The sequence below is a fragment of the Lepidochelys olivacea genome (assembly GCF_965140295.1).
Source record: "Lepidochelys olivacea isolate rLepOli2 genome assembly, chromosome: 1".
NCBI classification, from domain to species: domain Eukaryota; kingdom Metazoa; phylum Chordata; order Testudines; family Cheloniidae; genus Lepidochelys; species Lepidochelys olivacea.
This window is the reverse complement of record NC_140411.1, coordinates 22,377,790-22,391,287: the sequence shown is the minus strand read 5'-3', so window position 1 is coordinate 22,391,287 and position 13,498 is coordinate 22,377,790. Positions and strand designations below refer to the sequence as shown.

Sequence of the window (13,498 nt, the reverse complement as noted above, 5' to 3'; positions counted from 1 at the left end):
CGCACGTGTCCCCCACAAAAAATTGAGCAAAGTACAGTAACTTTTTGAAATTTTGTTGGGTTACTTAAGAAAGAGAATAATTAAATCATTCAGTCCCATTCATTTATCTCCTACATGCTTCTGCCTCAGGTGGCCAGACTGGCCAGTCCTGGATCATTTATATTGGAGATTTATTTTCATGAGAGTTGTTTATATTTGTGTATGTTATCAATCTCAATATATTTCCAGAAGCACTTGCAAAAAATGTGGTATGATTTTAAAGTGAGAGTGTAAAATGAGTCCCCTAATCTTCAGTCTCATGTTATTCTTAAATTGTGCTCTGGAGAGCATTAGAAGAATGAAACCATCAACCTAATGATAAGTTGAGAGTGAGAAATTTAAATGTATCTGGTTGCAAAAGAATTAAAACATAGAATAATTTAAAAATGTGATAAAGGCTGTGTTTTTAGTGGTTGTGACCAGTATGAATTGTTTCCTATCTAGTAGTTAATGATTTTCACAATATTTCTCCCTTAGATAATAGTAATATTGTATTGATTTTTACGCTTTGACTAAAGAATAAATAGTCTGTATCAATTCCAATTCAGAAAAAGATCACTATGAGGCTCTCCATTAAATGCTGACTGCATTGCAGTGGGAACCACACTAACTGTACTTGTCTGAAGCAGGCCTGACCAACACCCAGACTTCAGCGCGGCAATGTGTTGATGCTAGTATTTGTGGTCTGTTGTGACTCTTTGAGACCTCCCTATTCTATAGAGCCCAGCAGAGGTTCATTTAAGCTCTGGTAAAACACTTCCCCTTGTATTGTTGGTTGCTTTGGGGTGTTCTAATCTTGGCCTCGTGGGCTCTGTCTTTTGGTGCTCCACACTGCCCATTTTGAGCCAGAGTAGTTGTCATAAATATAAAGGGAAGGGTAAATACCTTTAAAATCCCTCCTGGCCAGAGGAAAAACCCTTTCACCTGTAAAGGGTTAAGAAGCTAGGATAACCTTGCTGGCACCTGACCAAAATGACCAATGAGGAGACAAGATACTTTCAAAGCTGGAGGTGGGGGGGCTCCTTGTTGTTAAGCACATACTTAAATGCTTTGTTGAATTGAGATCTAGGAGGAAAAAAGCTGGGGCATTCTCTCTTCAAGGAAACTGTAGTGCCAAAAAGATATCTTATATTCAGGGTATTTAACAGTGAGGCATATTATCTTCTGAATTATGAGAACATATTTTTAAAGACCATCTGCTATTGTTCTGCATGAATCCATGGTGCCTGCAGTCTCTGAAATATTTCTAATTGTGCATTGCTTTTACTGAAAAAAAATCTTCTCTTTAGAGAATAATTTTGGCAGAAGCTTCTTGAATCTGTAGCTTGTGCTGTTAGATTGTTAGGTCTTAGTAATTAAAGTTATACATGTTTAAGAACTCTCAAATATTCTTTTGTCTAGAATTTCTTATGAATTCATTATTGTAAAAGAATATTAGCAATAATTTAGGGAAAAGATTCACTTTTGCTTTCTTTCTAGGTCAGTACTTCTGAAAAACAATAACTTTATGAACTGGTGTTTATTGAGGAAGTATCATAAAAGAGAGAATTATTTCCCCCTTCTATAACTGTGGCAGTAATAGTTTAAAATATCGTGTATTAGGAAACAACCTTAATGTTCAGTAATTTGTCTATGATGTCTTGTTGTGGAAACAAGGAATGACTTTTTGAACAATTCCTTCCAAACTGGAATTTTTGTGTGGAATTAGTGTAGGTCTTGATCTCAAACTCTATGACCTTATTTTGTTCGGTTGGACCTGTGTGTTCCTGTCTTAGATTAGGTTGTATATTCATTGTTGGCTCAATATGTATACTCTGCCTCGTACTTTGACCTTCACATCTATAAAATGCATAGCCACATAAAGGCATGTAGGAAGGTTTTAGCTTTGTGCCGTACAGATTTCCTGTATGGTCATGAGTAATATGAACATTTCAGTAAGGCTGGGAGAATACTTTGGAGACCAATTCACGATGACTGACATTAATTGTGACTCTAAATAATCAGAGTTAAAGCTCAACATCCTGGACTCTGTATACCATACTTGCAAATTGAAACTAACCAAATTTTTGCTAAGGTGCTGCTTGTTGTTGTTGTTAACGTTTATATAGCTGTAGAATCTAAAGGCTACAAGTAGGTTGGGCTTCATTGTGCTAGATACTACACAATCATAAATGATAAAAAGTATTTGTCATCCTAGCAAACTCCCATCCCATTTGTGTGTTCGTGTACACACAAATATCCAAAGCATTGGCCCTGAAAAATCTTCTGTAAAAATTTGATTAAAAAGATATTAAAAGAACATCTATTCCATGTTGTGTGGTGGTGTTTCAACTTTCACACTTCTCTATCATATCCTCTGCTCATCTCATTTGTGATTTAGTTGCTTCTTTTTATCTTCCAGCCTCCATAAATTGCCAGTGTTTGAAAACACATTCAGTGTTATGTTCATATTTTTATTTTATTTAACATCTATTCTTTCATAACAGAAATCTCATAAACTTGTCTTTACAACATAGAGGTAAACTTAGTATCACACAAATACACAGTTATAAAGTGACGTATGGAGTCTCTAAACTGTATTAAAGAGACCTGCTACTAATCACTTTCTTGAGCCTTATGATACTGATCACATATTGTGATTGATCATTTTCTCCGCTTCCTCTTCCTCTTCTATCTTGTCAGTTGATAGTCTTTCACTATCTGATGTTTAGGACCAATCATCTGTTTTTCTTACATATTCATGCTTAACCTGTTTGTGAGTTGTTTTATCAAAACTCTGTGCAATATTAAGCTTTTCTCCTTTTTCTTTCTATCTCTTTTCCTTATTTTAATATCTCAGTTTTGAGTTTAATTTTGACTATTGTTGAAAGGGTTTCTCTGCCTTCCTTAGCATTCAAAGAAAGTTCTCAAACTGTCAGGTTTGGTGGCAAGCAATGGCCCTCTTCCAGCAAATTCCAAAAAGGTCCACCAGCTTTCTAAGTCATCTTTTTTTTCCTTTTCCCCTGTAAAACTCTGACATGATGAGTTATTTTTTCTGATACCAGAATTTCCCATACTTTTTAATAGCAGTCAATAGATCTAGAGGAGTCACTCCTTTTCCACCACTTTGCTATAGTAATTCTCACAGCAACTAGGAGATGAGTGATCAGTTCTTTATGGCTTTTAGAAGACACAGAGTTTTCAGGACAATTTAATAAAAATACTAAGTAGTTACCTGACAGCTGACACCATGTTATCTCCCTTATGGAGTCTCCAGTGGCTTTCCAAGATGTCTTAGTTTGGGGGCATATCCACTATATATGGAGAAATCCTCTTTTTTCATTATGTTCTCAACAGCAATTGCCTATCCCTGTACCATAAACTTGTTTAATTTTAAGGGGAGTTAGGTAATGTTTAATTTTTTTAACAGCATAATGATCTTAGTGAATTTCAGGAAGTAGAACATTAGCTAACCATCTCATGACATTCATACAGTCAAAAAACATCCTGAAGAAATGTGCACACACCCCTCTCTGCTCCCAGTAAGAAGTGAGGGCACTCACCTGGGATCTAGGAAAATGGCAGAACAGGGAGTTGGGATCTCATACATCCTAGGGGAATGCACTAACCACCAGACTATGCTGGCAAGGCTCTCTTAGTCTATCTCCTGTTGTTGTTCCATTTTATATAAATTATTAAATATTCATCAGGCAAGAGAGATGGACTGCCTCTGTAGCTTAGTGGTTACAGCAGTCACCTGGAAGATGGGAGACTCACTTTTAGTCTATGCTCTATCATTCTTGCATGTCCTGGGTGAATGCCCTAATTACAGGGACATAAATTCAGTTCTCCTGTTGGAGCTGTTCCACTTTGTTTCCATAATTGAATATTCATTGGTGCAGAGAGAAAGCAAGTGACTCTCTTAGGATGTGGGAGACCCAGGTTCAACTCCTTGCTTCAATAAGTATTTATTTATCCACAGTAGAAAAACTCCAGCAGGAGAGATTGAGACAGAACCACCGCAGAATAGCCAACAGTTATTAGGGCATTCACTATACTAATGGAAACATTTGCAACATGCAGGCTTATAGAGTAGAATAACTTGTAACTCCCCCCACCCCCTTTTTTAAGAATATATTTTTTTCTTTTTCACCAGTCGTCTAATAAATAAGATAAAATATTTTCAGAAGACATGGTACAGACAGATGTACTGCAAATATAATGACAATGTTAAATCAGAAAAGATGCAGAAGCAGCTCAGTAGTTACCCTACATCTAAGCAAAAAGCAATGACAAAGTGTATTCATGACCAATTTAAAATAAAAAAAAAAGTAATTTAAATTAGAGCACCTGTTAATTTGACAGCCCCAAGCCACAGAAGACACAATTATACAATTGGGAGACTAATATGTCTGGCATTAAAGCAAAGCAGCAAATCCAACTGTTGAATGAAAACTGGAATCTCTCTAGATCATAGAATTATAGGGTTAGAAGAAACCGAAAGATACATCTAGTCTAACCTTCTGCCAAGATGCAGGATGTGTTGTGTCTAAACCATCCAAGACAGATGGCTATCCAGCCTCCTTTTGAAAACCTCCAGTGAAGGAGCTTCCACAACTTCCTGAGGCAGTCTGGTTCATTGTCCTACTGTTCTTACAGTTAGGAAGTTTTTCTTGAGATATAGATTAAATCTGCCAGTACTTAGTTTGTAATTAAAGGGGTACCAGAGCCCAAGCGATTAGATTCCAGGGCTCAAGCAATTTTTTACTTTCATGGCCCTGGCACAAATTAAGCACTGAAATCTGCTATGCTATATTTTGAACCCATTGCCTCTTGTCCTGCCCTCTGTGGCAAGTGAGAACAACTTTTCTCCATCTTTTTTATGACAGCCTTTCAAGTATCTGAAGTCTACTCTCATATCCCCCCTTAATCTCCTCTTTTCCGAACTATACAGGTCAGGGAAAGTGTGGGACCCTTACTCACTGGGGGAGGCAACCTAGTGACAGAGGATGTGGAAAAAGCTGAAGTACTCAGTGCTTTTTTTTTTTTTTTTGCCTCGGTCTTCACAGACAAGGTCAGCTGTCAGACTGCTGCACTGGTGGCACAGCATGGGGAGGAGGTGAGCAGCGCTCAGTGGTGAAAGAACAGGTTAAGGACTATTTAGAAAAGCTGCACATGCACACATCCATGGGGCCGGATGCAATGCATCCGAGGGTGCTGAGGGATTTGGCTGATATGATTGCAGAGCCATTGGCCATTATCTTTGAAAATTCATGGTGACCGGGGGAGGTTTTGAATTATTGGAAAAAGGCAAATATAGGGCCCATCTTTAAAAAAAGGGAAGAAGGAGAATTCGGGAAACTACAGATTAGTCAGCCTCAGCTCAGTCCCTGGAAAAATCATGGAGCAGGTCCTCAAGGAATCCATTTTGAAGCACTTGGAGGAGAGGAAGGTGATCAGGAACAGTCAACATGGATTCACCCAGGGCAAGTCTTGCCTGACCAACCTGATTGCCTTCTGTGATGAGATAACTGGCTCTGTGGATACGGGGAAAGTGGTGGACATGAAATACCTTGACTTTAGCAAAGCTTTTGATATGGTCTCTCACAGTATGTTTGCAAACAAGTTAAAGAAGTATGGGCTGGATGAATGGACCATAAGGTGGATAGAAAGCTGGCTAGATTGTTGGGTTCAACTGGTAGTGTTCAACGGCTTCATGTCTAGTTGGCAGCTGGTATCAAGCGGAGTGCCCCAGGAGTCAGTTTTGGGGCTGGTTTTGTTCAACAACTTCATTAATGATCTGGACGATAGGATGGATTGGACCCTCAGTAAGTTTGTGGTTGACACTAAGCTCAGGGGAGAGGTAGATATGCTGGAGGGCAAGGATAGGGTCCAGAGTGACCTAGACAAATTGGAGGATTGGTCCAAAAGAAATCTGATGAGGTTCAACAAGGACAAGTGCAGAGTCCTGCACTTAGCAAGGAGGAATCCCATGCTGTGCTACAGGCTGGGGACTGACTGGCTAAGTGGCAGTTCTGCAAAAAAGGACCTGGGGATTACAGTGGACGAGAAGCTGGATATGAGGCAACAGTGTGATCTTGTTGCCAAGAAGGCCAATGGCATATTGGGCTAAAATTAGTAGGAGCATTGCCTGCAGATGGAGGGAAGTGAATATTCCCCTCTATTCGGCACTGGTGAGGCCACATCTAGAGTATTGCATCCAGTTTTGGGCCCCCCCACTACAGAAAGGATGCGGATAAATTGGAGAGAGTGCAGCGGAGAGCAACAAAAATGATTAGGGGGTTGGGGCACATGACTTATGAGGAGAGGCTGAGGGAACTGGTCTTATTTAGTCTGCAGAAGAGAAGAGTGAGGGGGGATTTGATAGCAGCCTTCAACTACCTGAAGAGGGGGTTCCAAAGAGGATGGAGCTTGGCTGTTCTCAGTGGTAGCAGATGACAGAACAAGGAGCAATGGTCTCAAGTTGCAGTGGGGGAGGTCTAGGTTGGATATTAGGAAACACTATTCCACTAGGAGGGTGGTGAAGCACTGGAGTGGGTTACCTAGGGAGATGGTGGAATCTCCATCCTTAGAGGTTTTTAAGGTCCAGCTTGAGAAAGCCCTAGCTGGGATGATTTAGTTGGGGTTGGTCCTGCTTTGAGCTAATCTTCTATGATTCTGTGAAACATACCCAGTTCCTTCAGCCTTTGCTCGTATGGCTTGCATTCCATCCCTTTGATCATTTTTGTTGCTTACCTCTGGATCCTTTCCATTTTCTCTATATCCTTTGTATACATTGGTGACCAACATTGGACACAGTATTCCGGCTGAGGCCTCCCTAGTGCCAAATAGAGCAGTAATATCACCTCCTATGACTTGCATGCTGTGCCTCTGTTAGTGCAACCTAAAATTGTATGTATACTATTTTAGATACATAACTCTTTATAAGGAGACTTTTAATTGTTTATCTTGTTTCCTAGTTGTACCAGTTGAAACTTCGAAGTTTTCTTCTGTATCTCTTCTTTTCTCTGAAAACTTGACAACACAATGTATCTTTGGTTTCCAAGGCTTTTAGTAACAATCTTGTAGAACACAAAATTTCTACTCTGTCAGAATTAGTCTAAATAATTCCCTGGAATTCATTTATGCTTTGGGTATGACTTTATATTCCCCTCAGCACACTAGAACTCTTGAGTCTGTGATAGGATATCCTGTTGCACAGGCGTATTGCTTTAAAGGAATACCGTGTGCCCAGAGTGAAGTTTCATATATAAAAGCATTTAGTATACTGGCATATTATCTGCTTTCTTTATTTTCTTTGAGTACTGTCATTTCAGTTAGTTTTGTTTCTTGCGTGTTATTATTTATGTATATCTTCAGCACGTAAAATGAGGTTAGATAACTCTCAGTAGCTGTATGTTGCACAAGCTGCATGCCCGAAAGCACATACAATCTAATTGCACCCAATGACCAGTGAAGGGCAACAAAACTGTGGGGTGAGGTGTGACAGAAATGGCAGCTGCCTGCAATCGTTAGAAGAACTTACTGAATTAAGTTTAAATACCTTTAGGGTCCATTGTATTAAACACAAAGATTATATGTTGTTGTGAGGATGGATGATCAAAAGACAATATTGAACAATGTGTCAGACAAGCATGGACTTTTGGAATAATAGGTGTGAAGTGGATTTCTTAGGATATATCTAGGGGGAGGTGAACACACATACCCCAACCCAGATTATGCAAAAACCCTGCCTTTTGAGGTGGGCCCTGAGGAGTGTCCCTTTGTCTGCTGACCATCTGTTACATAAGGCCAAGATCAAAGCTCCAAATACTATAAAGAAAAGACTAAGCTATTGATGGTGGTTCTGGTTCTGCCATGCCTGTTATGAGCTTGTAGCCACAGGAAAAACCCTTTGTGGGGTTTGAAGGACTGATTCCTACAAGAGCCCTTGTTGTGGTGTGATGTTTGGTAAGCTTATTAGCTTTTGTGTAGGGCCTTTTATTGTTTTTAATGTTTTCTCTGTAATGCTTTCACCTTAAGATAAATGTGATTGCTTATAAAGTGCTCTGTGGTTGTTTATAACGGCTGCCTATTACAGCTGTTCAAAGTGAAAGCAAAGTGCAGATGCTGGTGTGTTTAGGCAGTCTGGCTTGTTAGGGATATCACAGTGTAGGTAGGAAACTGTGGATCCTGGAAAAAAAAAACTCAGTTGGGAGGGAGAGAGACATTGGTCTCCATCCAAGAGAAGTGATGGCTAAGGAGCTGGGAGCCTATAGTGGGTTCCCTCATGGGAACACATAGGGGGAATACAAGTGTAGTTGCCCTGAATTGTGACATGGGGATGACAGAGGAAGGATTGGTTCCAAATGTTAAGTTTACATGTTTATTTTTTGACAATGAGACATTGGTACAATAGTTTAATTTGGGCAAGGGCTGATCAACAAGCAGTTTAGGAGCTCTGGCCCTCGGAGCAGGGGCTGAGCAAATAGCAAACGCATGCCATCCAGCCTAGGGTGGGTAGGCTGTCACCCCAGGGTGGGGGGCTGGCAGCAGCAGGGGGTAGAAGGACCCAGGCCCACCCTTCTCCACCGGGTTCCAGCCCAGGGCCCTGACAGGAACCTGAGGGTTCTGCCACTGGGTTAGCGGGGATCCCACTGAAACACACTGACTTAGACTCTGGTAACACAATCAGACTAATGTCTGGGGTCCCTTGGCTACTTCCTACTACCCCTTTGAAGTGTACCTCCATCTCCTGGGGTTCCTCCATCTCCCCAGGGTATATCACCAGTGGCAGTCCCAGTAGCTCCCCCGGGTACTGGTCAGTTGGCAGTCCTGGCTCCTCCTCTGGGTTTTCAGCACTGTAGAGCTCTGTCTTGACTGCAGGGCTCGGCAGTGGGCTTTCTTCCCCAGCTCTTGCATAAATGAGCTGCATGGCCCATTTTTTAAACGTCCTGTGCCCCTCTGCTTCTGGCATTGCTTGCCTGGCTCCACCCATCAGGGGTTGGAGCGTGGTTTCTCCCCCTCAGTCTCAGAGGGAGGCCACACCGCCTCACTACAAAGCGTGATAGCATTTTTTAATGTAAGTGATATCACTGGTGGGCCTTGCTGATGAAAAACGTTTTAAGGAGGTATTTGAATGAAGCAAAAGTGATTGCCTTGTGTATATTTAAATAGCTGATTTCCTTAAGAATAAGCATAGTGCTGATAACAGAGCATGAGCTCTTTAATAAAATTACATTAACGTAAGACTTCCTTGTTAGAATAGAGCTGGGAAGTGGCCTACCTTGAGCCAGAGAAGAAGTTTGTTCTTCATTTGTTTTGCTCTAGCACTTGGGAGTGCTAGTCATGGACCAGGCCCCACATTGTACGAGGTGTACAAATACAGAGAAAAGACAGTAGTTTCCCCAAAGCGCTTATACTAGGTAGCAGCAGTTCATCTCTCTAAATGATCAGACAGGATGGCAAATACAATCAGGTGTGCCATTTCAGTGGGCCAGGTGTGCCATTTTCCCACTGTTAATCAGTGAAATGCATCACACTAAATCTGTGGCCTGACAAACATACCTATTAACCTGTGTTCATTTGATAATAGTTCTGATGAAGCACATTCTGCTCAATTTCAAAATAACAAATGCAACATTCTCTAAATCTGTTTTTTCTTTCCTTGCAGGGTCAATGATTGCATCTTGCGGGTGAATGAGGCTGATGTATCAGAGGTCTCTCACAGCAAAGCCGTAGAGGCACTAAAAGAGGCTGGCTCTATTGTGCGATTGTATGTTCGTCGAAGGAGACCTATTCTGGAGACGGTTGTAGAAATCAAGTTGTTCAAAGGCCCGAAAGGTAAATATGTAAAAGACGTTTTGACATTTCGTTCTGGCTGCATAACTAAGCTCTTCATCCAAGTGTAACGGGCACCTCAGCCTGACCTTTTGGAATCTGGCCGTGCTGGTGTATATTGAGAGCGGAAATGAAATGGTTTTGGACTGCCACTGTTTGAGTTCACAAAAAGAACAGGAGGACTTGTGGCACTTTAGAGACTGACAAATGTATTTGAGCATAAGCTTTCGTGAGCTACAGCTCATTTCATTGGATGCAACCGGTTGCATCCAATGAAGTAAGCTGTAGCTCACGAAAGCTTATGCTCAAATAAATCGGTCAGTCTCTAAGATGCCACAAGACCTCTTTTTCTTTTTGAGGATACAGACTAACATGGCTGCTACTCTGAAACCTGTCTGAGTTCAGTTGCCTGTTTTCCCTGCAGCTGTTGATGAGAGCACTGGAATCTAATATTCAGTATAGAGGGAATTCGGGCAGCTGGCCTGTTTTAGATGGTAATGATTGCAGAGAGAGCTCAGGGCTTGCAAAAGAAGGACAGCAGAAGTGACAGCCAGTGAGCTGTCAGGTAGCCCTCCTTGTTCCAAACCTTCTCCCCAGCTCCAGCATCTGCCTTTCATTTAGGATGCTGTTGGATATGGTCTTCTCCAATTCCCCTTTGTTGAAAAGGCCATATGACTATCCCCCAACTTCTCCTTCCAGGGTTTCCCCTAGGTTTCTCTCTCCCAAAGCTACTGTTGAAAGAATAAAAGATAAAACAGACTGTCCTAGCAAGATAGCTCAGTTGTCCTTGCATAATAGGCTATTTTTCTCCTCATCAAGTTGCCATGGAAATGTAGGATAAAAGCTCCCTGCACCCAGGCTTAAATCGTTTTGTCTTCACTATCTAAACCCTCTGGCTGGTGAAGGAGCCCTCTGGACATTGTGAAGACTTTAGTGTAAATTGCAGGATCTCACAGAAAACCTGAAAATAAAATATTTCTTAGAAGCAGTACTGCTCATATATAAAACTTTCATCATTACTCTTTCCCCCTTTCTTCTTACTAAAGGTATTTTCATGAAAACATGACCTTTCTTTCTTAAGAGCTCATTTGATCCTAATGCTTATTCCCACCAGAAAAGCTGCTTTTTGAAACTACCTTATTTTCCATAGCTAATAATACCACAAAAAGAACTGTTACTTTCAGTGGGGGTGTGGGGGGTGGGGGAGGGGAATAGGCAGCAGATACCAATGAACTCTTAGGGTATGGCTACACTTGCAGATGTAGAGTGCTTTGAGTTAAACCAGCCTTGCAGAGCGCAGTACGGAAAGCTCTGCAATCTGTCCACACTGAAAGCTTCAAGCGCATTGGCATGACCACATTTGCAGCACTTGCAGCGGCATTGGGAGTGGTGCATTATGGGCAGCTATCCCAGCATGCAATTGACTGCAACATGCTTTTCAAATGGCGTTGGGGGTGGAGTGTGACAGGGAGTGTGACAGGGAGTGTGTTGTGTGTATGTGGGGAGAGAGAGAGTGGGTTTCTGGGGGGCTGAAAGCATGTCTTGTAAGTTCAGACAGCAGCAGACTGCCCCCTCCTCCCCGCCTCTCTCTCTCACACACAACATTCCACAGTAATGGCTTGCTTTGTCTCGGAGCCGGCTGTCAGAAACGGAGCTTTCAAAGGGCATATCCGCATTCCTAGGCAAGTGAAAAACAATGAGAAGAGTGGCCACTTGACTTAAGGGGATTATGGGATGTTTCCAGAGGCTGCTCAGAGCGCAGTAATGCAACACCTCGTTCACTCTGACACCAGGGTGTTTCAGCCACTACGCAACAAGCGTTAATCTTCTTGCTGAGGTGGAATACCAGGAGCACTCTAGCCATGGAGTCAGAGCGCTCTATGTGCCTTGCCAGTGTGGACAGGGAGTGAGCTAGGGCGCCCGGGGCTGCTTTAATGTGCTCTAACTCACAAGTGTAGCCAAGCCCTTAATCAATAAGGGACCTAATTCATTTCTAGGGTAGCTCCAATCATTTCAGTGGAGATTTTCCATCAGACCATATGGCTCCATGACTGTTTCTTTTTATATAGATGTCTTTAGTAATAATGAATGAGTCAGGTGAACCAAAGTCTGACATACTCATTTGGAAATAAAATGATTTTTCACTGGCTTTCATTAGGTCTCATCTCATCTTTAAAGAGTTCATGTTTCTGGAAGCTGGTATGACAGTAGTACTGGATTTTATTTGTTTACTGAGATATTTTGTAATGTACTGTGAAAAATAGCAAAAATCCTGCATATTATAAGTACCTGTATATTAGGACTATCACAAGCATTTGATACTTGGACTTCAACACTACATGGTTCACCAAACAGTAAGGTACATTTAAATGTGCATCTGAGGGAAGAATTTAGCCCTAAGAATCCAGAATGTTATAATACAAAATTGACTTTCAAATGCAAAACAGTCTGTGCTGGGAGACTTTCTATGTACATGTTAAATTGGAACAGTACAGGAAGCAGTGTTTTAAAGAATTTTGAATTAAACAAATATGCAGTGTAACTGTTATCTTGAGTAACCTAAAGAAACTAAACATAACATATCCTTTAAGCTTTTGATGAGACAGTAAGAAATAATTTTGTTTTACTGTACCTGTGGCTGCATTGTGGAAATGGAAATGAGATGTTAGCACTTTATTTAAAAAAATTCTTGCAAGATTTTCATTTTGGTTGTGTGCCTAGAACAATTTTGTTTTACGTTTGTTACAGAACAGAGTCAATATAAAAAAGCTTTTACGACAAATGAACTTTTTACCTCTTAGTTTTTCAAGTATTGATTTGATAGTTCTAGTTAATAAATATGAAATTTACTGCAGACATATACTCCAGTTATTGAATTGTATTAAACTAGGTGTCTCTTAAATTTCCATTTTAGCATTATTGAAAGTAAGTTAGCTGAAAAGCAGGTTGAAAAAATTAAAGTAAATAATCAGCTCTTGGAAAAAATAAGTCTTTATGCTTTATAGTTTGAGCTGTAAGTGATATGCTTGTATGCTTCATATGTACTACAGAGAAAGAAGGAAAAGAGGAGGAAAATAATTTATATATGCTGGTTACATTTTTTTAAATTAGTATTTTCATATAGTAGCAATTTTAATTGATTATTTCAAAGTCTTATATCAACAATTAGTCAGACCTTGTGAGGTAGCTGTGTACCTCTGTTATGTCCCTTGTACAGATGAGTAAACTGAAGGACATAGAAATTATAAGAGGCCACACAGCACGTTAGTTCTAAAGCTGGGAATAGAATCTAAGGATCTTGTCTTGTAGGCTTGAGTGCTAACATCTATCCATGGCACTACACTCTGTCCATTCACACTGAAAGTAGTTTGTCTGTGAATTACTCTTTCCTATCATTGCTATAAACCATAGAAACCATTTAGTATTTATATACCCAAAGAGATTTATAGTCATTTATCTTATTTTCAACAAGGAAAAACTGTTAGTTTTCAGACAAGAAGGCTGTTCTGATGCCAAACTTATTGTAGCAAAGATGTTTATAAATGCTCCTTTTGTATCTTTGCGTCAATATACTGCTGACTTCATTACCTACTTTGCTGAGAATGCACCTCACAAAACTTAGTCCTGCCCTCTGCAGCAT

The 13,498-nt window shown here is 40.6% G+C and overlaps 1 protein-coding gene across 12 annotated transcripts in view; it reads left to right on the top strand.

Annotated features, from left to right (window-relative positions):
- The window catches only part of DLG2 (discs large MAGUK scaffold protein 2), a gene marked incomplete at its 5' end in the record, with an annotated part of 1,505,837 nt that overhangs the window by 1,070,196 nt on the left and 422,143 nt on the right, over positions 1 to 13,498 (top strand). For all 12 annotated transcript variants that reach the window (XM_084617703.1, XM_084617709.1, XM_084617707.1 and 9 more), the window contains one exon: positions 9,692 to 9,861. In XM_084617703.1, coding sequence (XP_084473829.1) covers positions 9,692 to 9,861 — 170 coding nt within the window. The remainder of the gene's footprint in view (positions 1 to 9,691; positions 9,862 to 13,498) is intronic.